The 18207-nt window shown below is 42.5% G+C and overlaps 2 protein-coding genes across 5 annotated transcripts in view; one reads left to right on the forward strand and one right to left on the reverse strand.

The window, feature by feature from the left end:
- Mura (ring finger protein murashka) overlaps positions 1-12232 on the forward strand; it is a 51829-nt gene extending 39597 nt beyond the window's left edge. For all 4 annotated transcript variants that reach the window (XM_077415068.1, XM_077415067.1, XM_077415070.1 and 1 more), the window contains 8 exons: positions 826-1027; positions 1114-1201; positions 1391-1476; positions 2020-2619; positions 2784-2972; positions 3359-3642; positions 3726-4029; positions 4117-12232. In XM_077415068.1, the coding sequence (XP_077271194.1) occupies positions 826-1027; positions 1114-1201; positions 1391-1476; positions 2020-2619; positions 2784-2972; positions 3359-3642; positions 3726-4029; positions 4117-4191 (1828 nt within the window). In that variant the 3' untranslated portion in view covers positions 4192-12232. The remainder of the gene's footprint in view (positions 1-825; positions 1028-1113; positions 1202-1390; positions 1477-2019; positions 2620-2783; positions 2973-3358; positions 3643-3725; positions 4030-4116) is intronic.
- A 2485-nt stretch (positions 12233-14717) lies between these two features.
- On the reverse strand, positions 14718-18171 carry LOC143902300 (uncharacterized). The gene is made up of 5 exons (XM_077415073.1): positions 17452-18171; positions 16769-17081; positions 16287-16696; positions 15838-15978; positions 14718-15414 (listed from the first exon to the last, which is right to left on the reverse strand). The coding sequence occupies exons 1-5, from the start codon at positions 17654-17656 to the stop codon at positions 15254-15256; spliced, it is 1230 nt and encodes a 409-aa protein (XP_077271199.1). The 5' UTR covers positions 17657-18171; the 3' UTR covers positions 14718-15253.
- Positions 18172-18207: the final 36 nt, after the last annotated feature.

The raw sequence follows: 18207 nt of genomic DNA on the forward strand, positions 1-18207 counted from the left end.
TAGATCACGCTTCGCGTCCACGCGGATCAATACGCTCTCGCGCGCGGAAGGGCGAGAGCGAGAGCTAGGAGCCGCAGCGACGAGCGCGAGCGAACGCTTGAAATTTTAAGGAACCGTCCTCTCCCTGCTGCGCGCATATACGATTCCGTTATCGATTCGCTGAAGAAGAAGAGATCCGCCGTTCTCGCCGGGAAATTTTTGCCGAGGAAGGGCAGCTCCCCTATCCAGCTTTTTTTTTCCCACGCAGAAAAAAAGAAGCGTTAAATCAAAATTAACGTAGCGATCTATAATCTTCTGATAAGAATTTCAACTCTTTATTTCAACTTTTTTTTTATTGAACTATATAGTTTATATATCAATGACTTTATTTAAACACGTTCAAGGAGGTTTCTTCGTCTCACGCGATATATATAATCTTATTTCAAGATTATAGATTGTTGCGTATGTATACGAGTATATAAGTCCTTGGTTTAACACTTATATTTTTTCTGCACCGAAAAAATAAGCTGGATAGGAAACTGCTCTTATGCACGCAGAAATGAGAGAACTCCTCCGCGGGATCGTTGCGCGGAGGCATCAGGGAGATTCGCGTTGGCCGAGATCCTCGTTCCGCGGCCGCGTACGTGACTCATCTCGTTACGAGAGTGCGGCCGGTATATCGGCGCTTATAACCGAGTTTATCGCTCGGCGGAGAACGGCGTATCTCGCGAGGGATTTACTACGTATTTTCCGTTCGCGTTTTCCATGCGCCACCGTGTACGCGAATCTCTCTTCTCCCCTGCGCGTATCTCGGCAACCCGCTCATATTTTCTCTCCTATATGCAGGGATTGCCCCGGGGTCGGCACGTCCTCCGGACCGACTGGCAAGGAGGTTTCCTATCACGGGAACGTGGGTGGAAGCAGCGTGGGATATAAGCCCCCACCGCAGCACAGCCCACAGACGAGGGGCCCGTCGCCGCACTTCCCCCAGGAACCGGTAGGCCCGCCGGCCAACTCCCCGCCGTTGCACATCAATATCTGCGGACAGGTGAACGCCTCTTCCTTGGTCCCCTTTTTATCTCTCCCTTCTTTTCGAGGAGATCGCCTAATTGTAATGACCGTTTGTGATTTCAGGAAAATACCATGCGCGGTCCTATACTGAACATAAGTCCCGGCCTCGGAGCCAGCGGAGTAGACATGGAGTACCGCCGGAACTCTCAAGGTATCCGACGTTCCATCCTCCGTTCTCGTTCATCCGCAACGGAAGTTCGTTGTCCCGAGCCTGCGTGCAATTTTTGTCTCCTTTTTCTTTCGCGTCGCGTCGATTTAATTTGGCTAAAGTGATCCTTAGAGATAGAGAGTCTTTCGTGATCCGATGTCGCGGGAAAGTTACGTAAATCTCTGCTTTCAGCCACGAACCAGCTACCTCTAAGCCCTGTGCAGATCCAACCATCGCCGCCTTACTACAGGCAGCCTAGTCAGGACGATGGTAGAAAAGTGAGTGGCTGTTTTGCTTTGCGCTATGACGATGGTTGAAATGACATGACTCGGTGTCAATAATTTGTATTTTCCATTGAATAATTCGAGAGAAACGAGCTCGTCGTGATCGCGGTTGACGACAGAATTCACGAACTGAACTCCCTGATTCGCGATTAAACGAATTGTACGTTGTACTCAATAATTACCGACAAGCTAAAAATAAGTTTCTGAATCTTCCTAACAATCTACAGTATTTTTCTTTTCTTTGATAAAAGAACCATGTGTCTTTCTATCCTCAGCGAAAACACTGTCCTGATGTCGTAAATTTTGTTTTATAACGAGGTTACGTATACGCGATGTTTACTTAATGTCCAAGTGTGACATCCCGATTATTTCACTAATTAAAACAAGCCCCCTTTACCAAGTCACTAATTACTACAAGCTTTTTGATATTCTGCTGACAAACTGAGAGCTCATCTTCAAACGGCACATTTACTCGGAGCGGAAGTGAGTAAGAGAGAACAAACGATATAGACAATATACAACGTGATGTTTTTTCAGAGCGAGTCGCCGTCGAGGAAGCGTCGCCGAATATCTCGCAACGGCGCCGTGTCTGGAATAGAGGTCCGAGAGACGACGCCGCCAGCGCCGACGCCACCCCTGCACACACCACCGCCTTGGGAATTTGGGGGCGCGCCACAACGGCGCTCGCCCCGCAATCACATATCCACTCGTGGCATTTCGACGGTCAGGAATCAGCGTTATCAACGATACGCGGATACGTTCGGGCTCTCTTATCCGTTCCTAGGTCACAGTCCCCATCAGAGCATCCACAATTCCCATCACGGCCTTCACAATTCGCATCACAACATTCATGGCTCCCACCCTCACGGTCTACACAACTCCCACCACAACATCCATAACGCACATCAGGCGCATCCCCATCCGCATCCCGCGGCCAGTGGTACGGGGCACCATCCTGCGCAGGGGGCAAACGCGCCCGTGGTCGTCGACGTTGGTCAAGTCGGCGTGTCCGGCTTAGGAGTCGCCGTTAGTGGAGAACCGCTGTGGCATCCGCAGGCGCCTGGCTACAGGATTCCGTGTCAGCTTCACAGTCTCTACTCACCTCATGGAACGCACCCGTTCGGACATTCGTGCCAGGTAGGTCGGCAACAAGTTCGTCCATTGCGAATAATTGTTTTATTTTTTCACCGGGTAAACAAATCGGTCCTTATCGAACTGCATTCCGTCATATCTCTTAATTAGGGTATTTTTATTAGATAAATTTTGTAATTTGCTACATACACTGTCTATTCGCATAACAGGTAACGCATCATCACAGTCATTATTCCGCTGCTCATCCAACGCATCCGAGTCACGGAATAGTCGGTTCTTTGGTGGGTGCTGCTCCCAGAGGATACGCGCCACCAGCCGGTGGTGTTGCAGGTCTGCACACCGCGGGTCCACCGCCCGTCCACACCGATTACACCGCGCATCATCAATTGTCTCAGCAGGTGAATTTGGAAAAACATCCTAGGACGGTTTTCCGATTTTATATTTAAGATTGTTCTAAGTCTGGTTTTCGATGGTCTAGATGATCCACTTAATGAAATAACTATACAACATTTTGAGATTGTCCTTCGAACAATCTTAAATATAAGATCGGACTGAGAATACCGCTCTGTTATGGATTGTTATAGAGGATTTATTCTGCATACATTGTTCAATTTTTAAAGATTAAATGACTAAATGACTAAATGTCATTAGTTTGAATCTTTAGAAAACACATTACGTTTGGTTATCGGCATGTACATACGTCGAACACTAAACGTCATAATCATTCGTTAGACTACGATATTTTTGCGCAACTGCTAACGTTTTTTTTTTCCACGTTTTCTAGAGAGAAGTTGAGCTCGAACTGATAGAGTCCCATCATCACCACAGAGTGGGCGCCACGGCTGGTGCACCATTGCCGTTACCACATTCATATTCCCCGCCGGCTCTTACGCAGGTGACGACACCGCCGCCCATATTCCTGTCGGAGACGCGAAACAGTCAATTGGAGATTGTACAGAACAGAAACCGACGGCTAACGTCCAACGTCCTACGACGACCAAGATTCAACAGATGGAGGAACGCGACTCAGTTACCCATGGCTTATCCGGGATATTTACTACACTTTCTGTACGTATAGATTGCGCGTATCATTATAATTCCAAGGCGCGCGAAATGCTTGTTTTAATCTACACGCGATATTTTGCTTTTAGTGCGATGTTCAGCAATCCACCGCTGTCCCCCTACAATCAGGCCGAACTGTCCTCGCCCGACTCGGTCACGGAGAACTACGAGGCATTGCTGTCCTTGGCCGAAAGACTGGGCGAGGCTAAGCCGCGGGGCTTGACTCGCGCGGAAGTTGAGCAGCTGCCCTCGTACAAATTCAACGCGGAGACACACCAGGGTGATCAGACTAACTGCGTCGTGTGTATGTGCGACTTCGAGGCCCTCCAATCTCTACGTGTTCTACCGTGCTCTCACGAATTTCATTCTAAGTGCATCGACAAGTGGCTTAAGGTGAGTCACCCAACGTCCTCCCCCTCCATCTCAACTTAATCGAGATTACATCCCAATTACATTCTGCAAACGAATTTGTTTTCACAGTCTAACCGAACGTGTCCAATATGTCGCGGCGACGCCGGCGAGTATTTCGGAAATAGCAGCAGCAGTTCTGACTGACGCCAAGCCGGCGATGTACACTAGCGCGAAACGCCGCAGCCATCGAGAACATTACTACTGCGCGTTACGGGAATGCCGATCGTCGCGTTGCTATTTCATGTGAATCTGTGTCGTTGAACACCCGCGTCATCTTGGCTGAGATACTCCGTTGATGCAAGATGTTCACAGTCGGTGGTCAAGAATCATCTTTCCGTTGAAAATAACGACGCTGAAACTGGCCGAATGCAAGTGATGGGAATAGCTGTGAACGTACGACCTCATTGTACCTGAGTGTCACGGCGTAAGCGGAGGATATCAAGTTCGAAGAACGGTCCAGCGTCTTACCGTCTTACGTTTTGAGAGGAATAGCGAGACGCAATAAAAGCAATTTAGCAAAACGACGAAATAGTCCAAGAGATTCAACGTTCCGTTAGGTTACGGCGCATTTCCTATCAAAAAGAAAGAACAAGTCGAAGTCGGATATTTACTTGGTTCTCGTTTATAACGCTTCAATTAATGTTTTAACGCTCATTAATTATTTGTTAATTGCTACTCTGCATTATCGAATTTATGTACATAAAATAGTATACGCAGACATTGCAACTTTCCATTAACGTTCCATTTTTTTTTATATAGTTTGTCTTTCAATCCAGTAATTGTATATATTTGCGTAAACACCCTTATACATATACGTGTGCGCGTACAAAACCAGTGTTAGTTTTGTTTGGACTTAACCAAAATGTAGAACAAATTCTTTTGCAATAAAAAAAGTGTATATCGTCAGGTAAGGGAAAAAATTGTAACTTCCTACTGTTATAGGCTCTTGTGTCTTTGTAGTATATATACATATATATAGACCAGCTAATTATTTTATTATATTATAGAAATGTATGTAAGTAAAATTAAAATTAGTTGGCACCTTAAGTGCCGGTAGGTAGAAATTGTTGGATTATTGCACCAGATGCCACGTAACTATTTTATAAAATATCTGTAGGTCCGTGTTTAATCCGAAATTCATTTATTCTCTCTCTTGCGGCAATTTATCATGATTATTTTTTACCTAAGTGTGCTCTAACGTGTGATGGTTACGATTATTACGCTGTGCACTTTGTGAAGTCTGATTTAAAGTGATCTACATCCAAAACGGACGCGTGAATTTCAGAGAGGGAGGATTTTGCTTTTGAACCGCGAGAGAGACAACCTGGCGCATAAATGGTCAAATGCACCCAAAAAAGAAAGGGGGGAAAAATGGAAAAAATGTAACGTAAGAATATTGCTTCTGTTTCCTGCGTATCTACCTCTAATAGAAAGAAAACGAGACGATTCATATTTTTTTATATACACATCTCATAAACAATAAACATACCTAATGATAAGTGAATGGGAGAGCGACCGGTTAGGAAACGAGGTCTAGATATTTCGACACATTCGAAGAATGAGAAATAAGTCTAACGATTGTAGAATAATTTCTGGGAATAACCAAACCCCGAAATACGAAATGCGAAATATAATCTCGCAATTGACAAATTTGCCTAAGAGACAGGTTAAATTTTTCAATTGGAATTGAAAATTACGTTCCGCGGTGTACATTCGTGGAAGCGGTTGCAGCGTAGATCGGATTTTGCCACGAACAAGTTGCGCGTTTTTAGTTGATTATATAACGCTTCCTTATTTACATATACTTCTACACCAGTGTCGGAGGATCGACGAGATTTGTTTATTAGTCTTGTTATTTTTAAGATGTTCAATATACATTGTTAGATAGCGTATGTTATTATTGGCAAGGTATGAATTGTTGAAAGTAGTTATGTTTCAAAATTAATAAAATTGAGAAGTATACGACATATGCATGTCGTTTTCGGCAGAATTATTGGCGTTTACATTATTATTTTTTTCTCTCGAATATGCTTTTTTCTAACGAGCAAACACTTCCGTTCCAATTTCTCACGATAATCAAAGAGAGAGGTTCGAATATGCGCTCGCTGTGAAGACTCAATAGTCATTTCCAGATATAGAACTTGCGAAAATTTAAAATGTGGCTCACTGCGAGAGATTGCACATACTTACGATCGCAAAAGACGAGCTCTAACGAAATGCAATTGGCGATCTGTCAGAATGAAATTTATCTCGATGGATGCGCGTGTGTCGTGTTGCGTGCGTGCGTGCGTGCGTGCGTGCGAAGAGAGATTTGCTAAGATGCGTTTGCCTCTTACGTTTATTTTTCTCAGATGTAACAACGGAACGCGCGAGGAAATCTTTTTATCTACGCATATATTACATAATTTTGTTCAGATCTACAAAATTGCGTCGCGCTTCGTAATTTAAGCTTCAATAGCGTTAATTACGGTATCGAGTGCTATCTGTTACAAGTTGTTATAACGCGTAATCAGCCTCGCGAATCTCCGTTGCAGTTATATTTCTTTTTTTTTATCGCTTGCGTTAGATAGTCCCGTTCAAGCGCGCTCGAGAGGATCGATGAAGGTGAATTGTCGTCAATTCGAGGAGAAAATTCGCTCGATAGTCGGTCGGAATGCTGCCTTTCGGACACCCCACATCCCGATAAAACACGCGTCGCGTAAATCGAAGCTCTATCCCCCTACATTCCGAGCAACTTGGAAACTTGAAAAAAAAAAGAAAAAGCGCGGGGGAACGTGAGAGGAGAACGTCTCCGTTTCTCCTGTTTATCTTTCCGACTTCTCATTGCGTGCCTTTTTGTACACCGACCGACTGCTCGAGAATTAACGCGCGTGCTTGTTTAAAGGGAACGCGAGCGATCCGCCGTGTCACACGCTCACGGGGCACACACGGAGGGAGAGAAAATATATGTGTATGTGTGCGTGTGCGTGATCGAAATTTACATTTTTATATCCGGCAAACGTTTAAGAATACCGACGTATCGGCGATACCCCGTTCACGTTAATAACTCTCCGAAAATAAAAATGTCTAAGATGTTTAGCTCTATAAGTGCAGTTCACCCAACTCGAGGTGGACTCGATATGACTGTTGGATGAAAAAAATGCGAACGGGGGAAATTTAGCTGTACGTTCGGCGTTCGAATTTGCGGTACATGAATACGGTTTCCTGCGAAGCAGCATCCCTAAGCGCGTCGTGGACGCGCGGAGAGAACGAGCATGCATGTAACGCGCGCTAGAACGTGTGTGTGCGTGTGGGGGTGTGTGTTTGTATCCACCTGCGATCCGCCGTTGTGTTGTGAAACGGTAATCTCGACGATTCCTCTCAGCATTGTCTTAATTTTAAATTCCCATTCTTTTATGTATACGCGCCTGTAACGAGAGATCGACGTTCTTTTGCAGGTTGACATGGCAATAACCAAATTTTATTTTTTCGTATTAAGGATTCTCGGAGGATCAATATTTATTTTCCGGAATTTTATTGGCAAGCCTTCGATCATGATATATAATACATATAACACACAACATTATATATTATTATAGATATATTATTATAGATTCATATAAAATTGTATAGTTATATATAAATATATGTAATTTACAATTACATATATACATTTTTCTGTATAATTGTAAATTATTATAATATATATATATATACATATATAATTCATTGGTCCATCGCTTAAAGTTTTCGTAAAACTGTGCTTGTTTCATAATTGATTAATTTTCGAAGGTTACATCGCTCACTCTTACTTTTTGCTCCATCTGCAAATATTGATCGTCCGAGCCCACCTCTTGAGCTCGACGTAACTCGTCCGTGCTCTACCGCATATACGTAACGAACTATATACTATACTTTCTCGTAGTGTCTAGTTTCTAGTGTCATACGGGTCCTAACTTGTTGTCGCGTGTGCCGCGGGAAAGCGCCAGAATTCTATACTTACTCCACACAGAAATATCAAAAGTCTTGCAAAGGCGACAAGCGAGCGAGCGAGCGAGCGCGCTGAAGAAAGCCGCTGTTAATCCTTCCTAGATGCGTAAAAAGACATATCATTTTTTTTTGTTTATTGCGCTAAGAACGATACGCTGTCTCGCGTACCTCGCTTTCTCTCTCTCTTTCTTTTTCTCTCCGTCGCGCCGCGAAGACAGGCGAGAGGCGAAAGGAAAAGTCCAAAGACAGCTCATTTTCAACTAGCTTATGCAAACCAGCAAGACCGCTGTAACGGGAATGAACGTTCGATGGGCAGAAGACAAGCTGTCGATCGTGCATAACGTAGAAAAAAATAAACTCCGCAACTTTCGTTGATCTCGCGTTTAGGCGAACTTGAAAAAGCAAATTCCGCATAATTCATCGAACAAATCGAGTTGCTTTGCCGTTAATATTCTCCTATTTTAAAAAATCTCACCACGTGTTTCATCCACATATCTACGAATTTAGTTCAAATTGCGAGATTACGATCGTGCGAACGATCAATTTGCCGTGTAAAAAGAAACGAGGCGTTCTTGCGTGAATTTTCCGAAACTGAGAATAGCGACCGATGACAGAGATCGATGGGATTCCTTTAATTGCAGCAGTCCTGGTCCATTTAAGCGACGTCTCTCCTAGTAATCCTAGATTAAGATGACGTAATTCGTCAGTAATTCTTAACCGCATCAGTCGCAGTTAAGATTACGATTAGTCCCAGGAAGTCTTACGAAACGAACTTGACGAAATTATTTATAATTACGCTCTGCGTATTTTTCGGAAGAAGAATTTCATCGTGTGTAAGGAGAGAAATTTTCTCGCAGAATTCTCTATTTAAAAAAAGGAAAAAAAAATTCATTGTGGTTAAACTCGAGTCCACTAGAGCTATATAAGAATTAATTTTCTGATAAAAAAACTGCATTTGCTCCCGTATTCCTGCACGTGCATATCGAAAATATCAGCGCATCCTCAACGCAAATATAGCCTTTGCGCGATACTGGAATTTGCCGGGCATGTCCGGAGACATGCGGGAAAGTCTCCGGACATGCCCGGCGAATTCCCGTATCGAGGAAAGGCTATATTTGCCTTCCAGGATGCGCTGTTTTTTTTTCGGTATGCACGTGCAAGCAGTGCGGGAGCAAGTGCAGCTTTTTTTTCTCTCGGTAAATTAATTCCATGCTATATAGCTCTAGTGGAGTCGAACCTGGTTCCACAGATTGAAATATTTAACGCGCCGTCAACCATTGGACCGCTAGGGTCTTTGAGGCACCTAACTGAAAAAATGCCTCAATTTTTTGATCCTTTACGAATCTTAAGCCTTGCAGATTGTGAATCCTTTCCGATTCCCAATCGTGCAGACCATTAATCCATAAGGATCTTAATCGGGAAAAATTTCTCAACGAAGTATATATGGGACGAAGGCCGGGTCGGATTCGAACCACGGACCTTGGTGTTTTTAATTATTCGCATAGGCACAGAGCCACGCGTCATCCCAAATATATTTACTTCAATTATTAGTGAGATAGAAAAAGCACGGAACGGAAGTAACTCTCCGTCCCCGTTTGTAAAATCGATTGTTGAACAGTATTAAAGGCGATTATTCTGTTATCAGATTAACAAATTCGCGAGCCGGATTTAAAATACTCTTAAGACTATATATCTATATATGAATAAATAGGGACACGTTTATGATAAATTAATTGAATTTCTCACCCGTAACACGTTTTACGAAAATAATTTGACTCGAGGTTACACACGGTTACTTGATATTCATTCCAAAAAAGGCTCGCTCTGCTGGCAATAAGCAGGTAGGGCGTTTTCTTTTTTTTTTTTTTGAAACCTAATCTTTTTCTCAAGTGGCTTTTATCCTGAAACATACATGCATTATATAAAGGATTATATGAATATATTCGCGTTTTTCAGTCGTGTAAAATTCTTTTGTGCCGAATCAAAGAGAGAATCAGGGCGAGACCCCTTGGCCGCGCGCTGTGCTCGAACAAATCCATTGCCACCGGTATAATTATCGCAGTAACGCATACTGCAATTCCGTCACTTACAGCTAATGTCAATCTTACGAAGTTGAGAGAGAAAGGAAGAGGGGGGGAGAGAGAGAGAGAGAAAGCGAGAACGCGAAGGCTCGCAATTCGCCGCCCTTTCAACGATAATCATATCAAGTGACCTGACACGCGATAGAGGCTTATTTTTCATATTCCCGAAACAAAGACGTCGCACCGAGTTTTGGAGGATGCGGGAGCATTCAATTCAATCAAATTCGCTGCCCGTTTAGCGGAGGTAGAGGAGACACGACTGGGTTACCATATGTATACTATACGTAGCTACTCCACGCTTTAGTCGTTAAATATATTACGGATTTATCCTTTTTTTTTTTTATCTCGCAATCGGAACAGAGAGTGTTGTTTCCACGCTCACCTTCTTAAAAATCGCAGATTCTTCGGCGGAGATATGTAATCAGGATTATATATTTAAGAACCGAAACCGAAAGATTGTGCGGCATGGTTAAGTCTCAAGGCACAAATATACGACGTGTCATTTTTTCAATTAATGCTTGTACACACACACACACACACACACCAATACATGTTTACACGCGACACAGTTGCGAGATTAATTTAATAAAATCTTAATGTGGCGTTTAATAATCAAAATGTAATGTTGCAAATTTTAAGCTTGTCAGTGATGATCTCGACAGGTTTTAGCCTGGAATTGAAAGTCTGACAATGAGATTCTTCTAAGAATCTTCATGTGAAAGAAAATGCGATAGTTCGGAGGTACGTCCCGCCGCGAAGACAGTTTAATTGTTACATATCCGCGGAAAGTCGGTCTACCTATATCAATCCTTTCCGGAGCGTCGTAGACCGTTCGTCATTTTCTAGCATAAAAAAACTTGACTTAGGATTTTGTAAATACGTAAGCTATATCTTCCTATCGTCCATTTTTCTTCTTTTTTCTTAATCGGAGATCGTTTCTAGCGCGAATATGATTCTCGATAGATCGTTTCGTTTTACGCTGTGGCGTTAAGGTTTTAGGACTTCGAGGAGGAGCCTCATCAAATTGCGTGATAAATCGTGCGTGCTGAACGTTGTTAATTCGTATAATATCGTGTTGGCAGGGAGAGACGAAATGCGATTGTGCAAAGTTGCGCAAGGGAAAGCGCGTCGTCGTCGCTTCTCTGGCACGCTGTCTGGCGAACGAGGGAATTGTTTCTCTCGGTTAACTAACGAGCGCTATAATATTTAGAGCAACGACATAGAGCGGTCGCTCGACGACGCTCGACTATCTTTATCCATTCGCCGCAGCTGCACGATAATCGCCCGCCGTTATTTGCTGCGTTAGTTACACGATATTTAATTTGTTTACTATGTTATTGTTATCGCAGTTGCGTATTTTTTCTTGCTATCATTTTACCCCTTGCAATTGTCGATCGTCACACGATCGTTATGACTATTACTTGCGTTATTATTAATTAATTAATTAATTTTGCAATCGCCGGTTTACCGTATTAATTATTATGCCGCATCCGCCCAGCCGGACGAATAGGCTTCGCTCGCTAATCTACAGTATATTAATTTCGGTATGTATACGTGGGGCGGTTCACGATCCACGAAAAACTCGAAATAAAAAACACCGCAGAAAATAGACTATATATTGTACATACACAAACACACAACGATGCCAAACATTACATATTACTAGCATTACGTTTTATTATTATTATTATTATTATTATTATCATCTTTATAATTATATATATCATTATTATTCTTATTGAACGGATTACACATTTTTTCATATTAAACTAACATTGAGTTGACCCTCCTTCGTATTTGTCATTTTTGTTTTTAACTTATTTGTACCCTGTTATTCCCTACCAACGTGTTCCATCTTTTTTTTTCACGCGTCACTGATCGTTTCTCGCGGAATTTTTCAAAAACGGAATATTCACGAAATATGTATACCGCGTGATTCTCATCTCGGACAGTACGCGCGCACACGCGCTCCTCAAGTAAATTTAATTTCGCGTTGGGGCTTAATTAAAGTCCCGGAGCGCGTGTGTAAATTGTTATTATCCTAGTCTGCAACATTTCCTGGGTCTTTAACTATTTCGTTGTCGCTTTTATTGGCGTGAAATATATCAACTTATTTATATCGGTGAACTATAAAACATCGGGCGTGTTTTTGTTCGGTCTCTCAAGTTCCCGACATTTCTAAAGCGAAAAGAAGAGGGTGTGCGGGGCGGGAGAGAGAATTGGCGCGCGAAAGCAAGAGGAATGAAAGCGAAAAAAGGGGGACGGCGAAAGCCGTCGGGGGTGTGGAAAGCGCGGGGGGTTGTTTCGCGCGCGAATGTGCTACGCGAGAGGGTGACGAGCGAGGAAGGGGGAAAAGGAGGGGCTCGAAAGAGAGAGGGAGAGAGAGAGAGAGAGAGAGAGAGACTCGGTCCGCGCTCCCGAAAGAATTTAAGACGGATATGCTCATATCTCTCGGGAGTGCGGGGCGGCGAATCACGGACCCCTTCATTCCCTTTAAAGAGACGCTCTCTCGCGTCGATAGCTCGGCTTTAACGAAGCGCCTCCCTCCAGCACGTAGAATTTATGGAGGGTGAAGCCACGGGGGTTTGGAGTATCGAGAATTTCTCCCCTTCGGGGGCTTTTTCTCCCCTGCACACCGGCGCGTTTCGCTCTCACCCTTTCCCTTCGTTTCCTCCTCACCCTTCGCGTGCCCGCAAAAAAAAACACGTCGGTTTTTTCTCCTTTTTCCCGTTGTCTTCCCTTTTCCCTTCTGTTGTCCTTTTCGCCGCGATTGATTGCTGGCTAAAATCGAACGTGTTTTGAATAGCTCCACGTTTCACTTTCCTTCCTTTCTTCCCCGGTTAGGGTGTATCTCTAGTGGCCTGTCGAATTTATTTAAGAGATTGTATCAATTCCTGTTTTTACTGTATATTTAGGATATCTACAACCTGTGTTACCGAAATATTCTTTTCTCGCGATCGTTCTTAAAACATGTTATCTCCTGTCAATCTTTTTTTCCGGTTATGAAAGAATGTGAGACATTTATGAAGAACGTTAACTTTCGCCCCCAACTTTTCAGACCGTACACAGTTATTCACCCGCGATATTTTTCCACTCTATGCGTCGCGCGGTTTGTATATCTCCATTATTCCTTCTGTACAGTATTTAGTTTTGCGTCATAATATTGATGCAACGAACAGCAACAAAGAAGAAAGACAGAGAGAGAAAAAGAGAGAGAGAGAGAGAGAGAGAGAGAGAGAGAGAGAGAGAGAGAGGAATAGCCTGGCCAAATTCAATCTCTACGGGATTAAAATATCTCTCAGAATTGTATCGCGTGGGTGGTGACGCAATCACGAGACACCTCTGCAGAGAACCGGTGAACTCTGAAGGAATAATTGAAATTTATCTTTTAAACTTTTGTGAATTTCTAATCCTTTCGCGATCAAAAACTTTCCACTCAAAGACTTTCGGATACATCCCAATTTCTTTGTACATACGTCACCCTCTCAAGTAAAACATAAAACTCATAATGCCATCGTGATGACATCGTGACTTAAAAATCACTTTAACGCCACTTTGACCTCACTGCACGATACTAATTGAAATATAATTAAAAAGCAACGTTCGTGTACTTTTGTAAAAAAAGGGATTGTATTTTAACGTTTATTATAGGTAATAGAATGTACAGTCGTGTCTCTTTCTGAGTACTTAAATGTGTCGCGGTATTTTACTCTACGAAGACACGCGAAAGGAAAATGTTGTATTTTTTAATGTAATTTCGAAGACGTGAAATTTAATTCATTCTCGCAGAATGAATTCCTATATCGATCCCTTCTTAGCCACGTATTTTTTTCCAAAGGCATATAATTGGAGAGAAAAATATTATAAAACCGTAATAAAACTTCACGAAAGTAACGCAAAGCGCAATATTTATATTTTTCGTCATACGTAAGATGAATTTAACGCAGGTGACGTTGAATCGATCGACTTGGAATAATTGCGTTTAGTAATGGGACAAAGAAAGGTACTATCGCCGCCCTTAAAAAAAAAATATATATATGTATATGCATACACATATGCGCATTATCTTCACGAATCGCTGCTTTATTGCCTTTCCCTCTTTGAAAACGGTCAGCGAGGCATTGCGTGAAGAATAAGGAGCGTTAGGCTATAAGTTACGTGTACATGTGTATACCAGAATACAATGTACAAAAAGCAATATTTACCGTATACCTACATATACGATTGTTACGTACACACTCGTACGCATATACGTAAAAACGATTATAACGCCCACCCTTCCACGCCCCTGCTCTTCTCGACTCGATATTGCTCGATTGTCGGAAATTTGCCATTTCGATTGTAAATTACACAGGTAGGGTGCGCTTTGTAAGGATGCAAGTATTGTGTATATTGTATATAATCTGGTGAGAGACGAATATGTGTGAACGAAAGCGACTAAGACATTATTTAGAGAAAAGGTCGTTGTCCAAGGAAGATAATGTGTCTTACGTATGGCAAATAGACGATGAGAAAAGCTCTCACGCGATATTTCTCGTACTATACAATTAACGGTTTACGAAATAATAGGTGTGTTCTTCTCGCGTTAGAGGAGCTGAAGGTGTAATAGTTTGATAATTATTTGAGAGAGAGAGAGAGAGAGAGAGAGAGAGAGAGAGAGAGAGAAAGAAAGATAGAGAGAAAGAAATACCGATTACAAAGTCACGAGATCTGCTTTGTCTTGTTATAATCAAATACTTTGTATTATGTAGCACAGGTTGTCATTAAACGTGTGAACAAACCTATATCATTAAAAATCACTTCAATCAAATTGACATATATCAATCGAGATGTGATATCTTATCACCCTTTCTATATACCCTTATACTCGCTAGAGGAGAAAGTGGGAATTGTGGGATTCGTACCAGTAGAAATGTATAATTTTTCCAAAATTTTCTCTCGCGAATATAATACGGGAAGACATAATTTTGTCTTACCTTGTATTTTTGTAATCAAGTATTTTGACACAATTGAGGCCCCGAGTGAGACTTGTGATAATTGACAACAGCGCGAAAATCTAGGAAATATTTTTTTAAATTTATTTACGCTAATAAAACTACAAATTCCTGTATTCAAATCGTATTTCAGGTGTCCCGATTGGATTTTCTCGATCGCAGTTATTGATGCGCCGCGATCGTTTTTCCGCCGCTCATATTCAATTGATTTATATTCCTCTTTTTCTCGCGTAACGTCTCCTCCTGCGCTTCATCGGGGTCGATCTCCACGATCGACTGCCAAGGAATTGGATTTACGTACGCTGGCTTCGCTTTCTGATGAGCTGAAAGACAACGCGTTAATTCATTTTAAAATATTTGTCAGTTATCCGTATGAAAAAATTACACAGCATTGAAAACATATACAGAAAAGGGGTGATTTTACATGAAAAAAAAATAAGTCGAAATGTAGAATAAAACTTTTTTCTATGAGACTGTTTTATAGAAATTATCCACCTTCTTTTATGTAACGGAAATTAACCCGTTTAAATTACGGCGCTCGTTAGTCATAATTACAACACTAATTACGTAATTATTATCTCTAGCAGTGGCACGATGCGAGACATTATAAGCAGAGAGTGATTTTTAATTATGTGTCACTATTATATAATTGTAAAGATATAATAACAAAGAATCATCCTGTGCACATTTAATCTCTGCGCTCGCATCGATCGTTTTGTTATTTAGCTGCATTGTATTTTACATACGAAGCAACCCTTGCGTGGCGGGCTTGGGTTTGTTCTTAGAATTCTCTCGCCACTTCTCGTACGCTCTCGTGCTCTGCTCCAGTCTCCTCTCGCGCTCCTCGTTCATCTCCCTCTGCTTCGTCTCCTGCTCCTTACGACGGGCTGCAAAACAGGATATATCAATTCTTATCAATGTATTTCTTTACGAGCAGACGGGCCGCGGTACACTGTTAAATGTTGAAGGATAAGAAAGAAACCAATACCTTGAGATAAATAACATTTTGTTATTTTTAATTACCACGTGTGTCAAAATTTATTATTTTAATAGTTTAGTTAAATTAACGACATATTGCACAGGAGTAGTAGCGCGACCTATAGGCTTGATTAAAAATGACTCAATCAAACTGATTATAATTTGACACTACAAATTTAACAGAGTAAGCCGCGCGCCGGAAGTACAACCGCCACACCCTTCTGCTCCTCCTTCTTCTTGTGAAACCACCGACGGAGATACGTGGTTTTCGCGCCGGCGAGATTGTCCTCGATCTCCTTCAGCCGCCTCTGCAGTTCCAATTCGTTCTCGAGGATAGCTCTCCTGTCGAGCTCCTGCTGCCTCTTCCTCTCGACCCACTTGAGAAAGTTCTCCTTTTCCAGCCGCGTTCTCTCCTCCTTCTCCCGCGCCGCCCTCTCCTCCTCCTCTTGTCGCTTCTTCGCGGCGCGTTCCTCCTTCTCCCTCGCCTTCTGCGCGGCCTCGTGCTTCTTCCGCATCCACTCCGAATGGGCGAGCCTTCTGCCGAGGTCAGACCCGTTCGACTCGCTCGATTCGGTCGAGAGCGACGTCGTGGAAATTCGCACGACCTGCCGACCGTCCAGGACGCACCTGCGACATTGCATTCTCGCTCGTACACTTTGACGTTTAATAAAAATCGTATGGTGAAACGAGAAACAATACCTGTCCCGTTTCATCGCCTCGTTCTGATCAACGTTCGCCTCATTTCGATCGACGGAAACGCTATCAATCTTGCATCGTCGTTCCACTCGTGCGATGCTTTCGGATGAGATCGCGGACCGAGCCGTGGACGTTTCGAGGGGCAATGTAGCGTCCGGAAGGGATGTCGAGTAACATCTGTAGGTGCTTCGTCCAGGGTGCTCGTTCGCGTCGTTAGCGCTCGTTGTATCCTTCGCGACGACAGACAGATCGATCGCCGAAGCGTTGGAATCATCATAACGTCGATTTGGGTCGATCACGTCTCCGTTGCGACGCCCTGCGAAAAATCAAACCCCGCGTGTATTGCTTCCTCCGAATTCAATTTAGAAAAGCCTCTCAAAGATGGTTGAGAGGGTGTCCCTAATAAAATGATATACTATAATTAGTATAATCGCTACGCTGCTAGTTCCGCGGCTTTACAATTGTCATTCTCTTATTTTTTTCTATATCTAGTCTATTCGATTCGATTGGGAATTATTTTAATCTTTCAAAATTTTAATTAAAAAAGAATTTTTTTAAAGGATTTTTTAAATTCTCTTAATTTTCTATTTTGGATTTGACAGCGACTTTCCCCGGCAAGTTGACGCTGTTATCAAAAACATCGTTTTGACGTTCAAACGACGCGACAAATAACGTCAGCTTGCTACCTGGGTTCTGCTCGCCGACGGATTCCGTATAAATGGCGGGGTTGATGTAACGAATCTCGGGGCCGGAGCTCGAGTTTTTCACTCGCGTCAGAATCGCGTCTTCGTCGGAATCGGCACGGTGATCGACGAGACCAAACCTCCTTCGAACGAATCCATTAGAATCGGATCCCGTCTTCCAGCTGTCAATGCCGCTATCATTGATCATCGTTGCATGCCTTTGACGATGACTCAGTGATCGAGCCACTTATCGCTCGACGCATATTATCGCTTTGTTACGATTCAATTACGCGTAAATATTCTTACGGAAATGTCGTTGCTCGATCGAGAATCCGTTCACGTACGAGATTCATCCATGATGGATTCGATGCTGTGTTTTTTGGAGAACAATGACGAATCCTTTTGAAGTATCGGGATATGTTATATGTTTAGTAACGTTTAGTCAGGGCAAGGAGAATCTGATACAAATAATTCTCCCATTTACCAACGATTGCCGATTTCAATGTATAATTTTCTGAAATTCGTAATCTATTCGAAGATGTATAAAATAAAATTTTTCACATATTCCGAAATTACGTTTACAATATTTAACTTCGAATACTATATATAACATATATTTCTTAAGTGTCCAATATTTGAGATTTAGGAATTGATTCTTGATGTCATTTGATGAGAAGAAAAGTGTATATGAATGTATGATATCCTAAAATATTGGACAGTACTTGAAGCACTCTATATAACAATATATAGTGCATCTTC

This window comes from Temnothorax americanus, unplaced genomic scaffold (genome assembly GCF_048541705.1).
Source record: "Temnothorax americanus isolate GAGA-0224 unplaced genomic scaffold, ASM4854170v1 Scaffold4, whole genome shotgun sequence".
In the NCBI taxonomy this organism is placed as follows: Eukaryota; Metazoa; Arthropoda; class Insecta; order Hymenoptera; family Formicidae; genus Temnothorax; species Temnothorax americanus.

Excerpts from the sequence above, each read along its gene's own strand:
- LOC143902300 (XM_077415073.1), bottom strand. The coding sequence starts at position 17,656 with ATGATCAATGATAGCGGCATTGACAGCTGGAAGACGGGATCCGATTCT. Across the intron at positions 17,082-17,451 it reads CGTCGGCGAGCAGAACCCAG|GGCGTCGCAACGGAGACGTG; the intron begins GTAGCAAGCTGA and ends GATTTTTCGCAG. Across the intron at positions 15,979-16,286 it reads GAAGAAGGAGGAGCAGAAGG|CCCGTCGTAAGGAGCAGGAG; the intron begins GTGTGGCGGTTG and ends CCTGTTTTGCAG.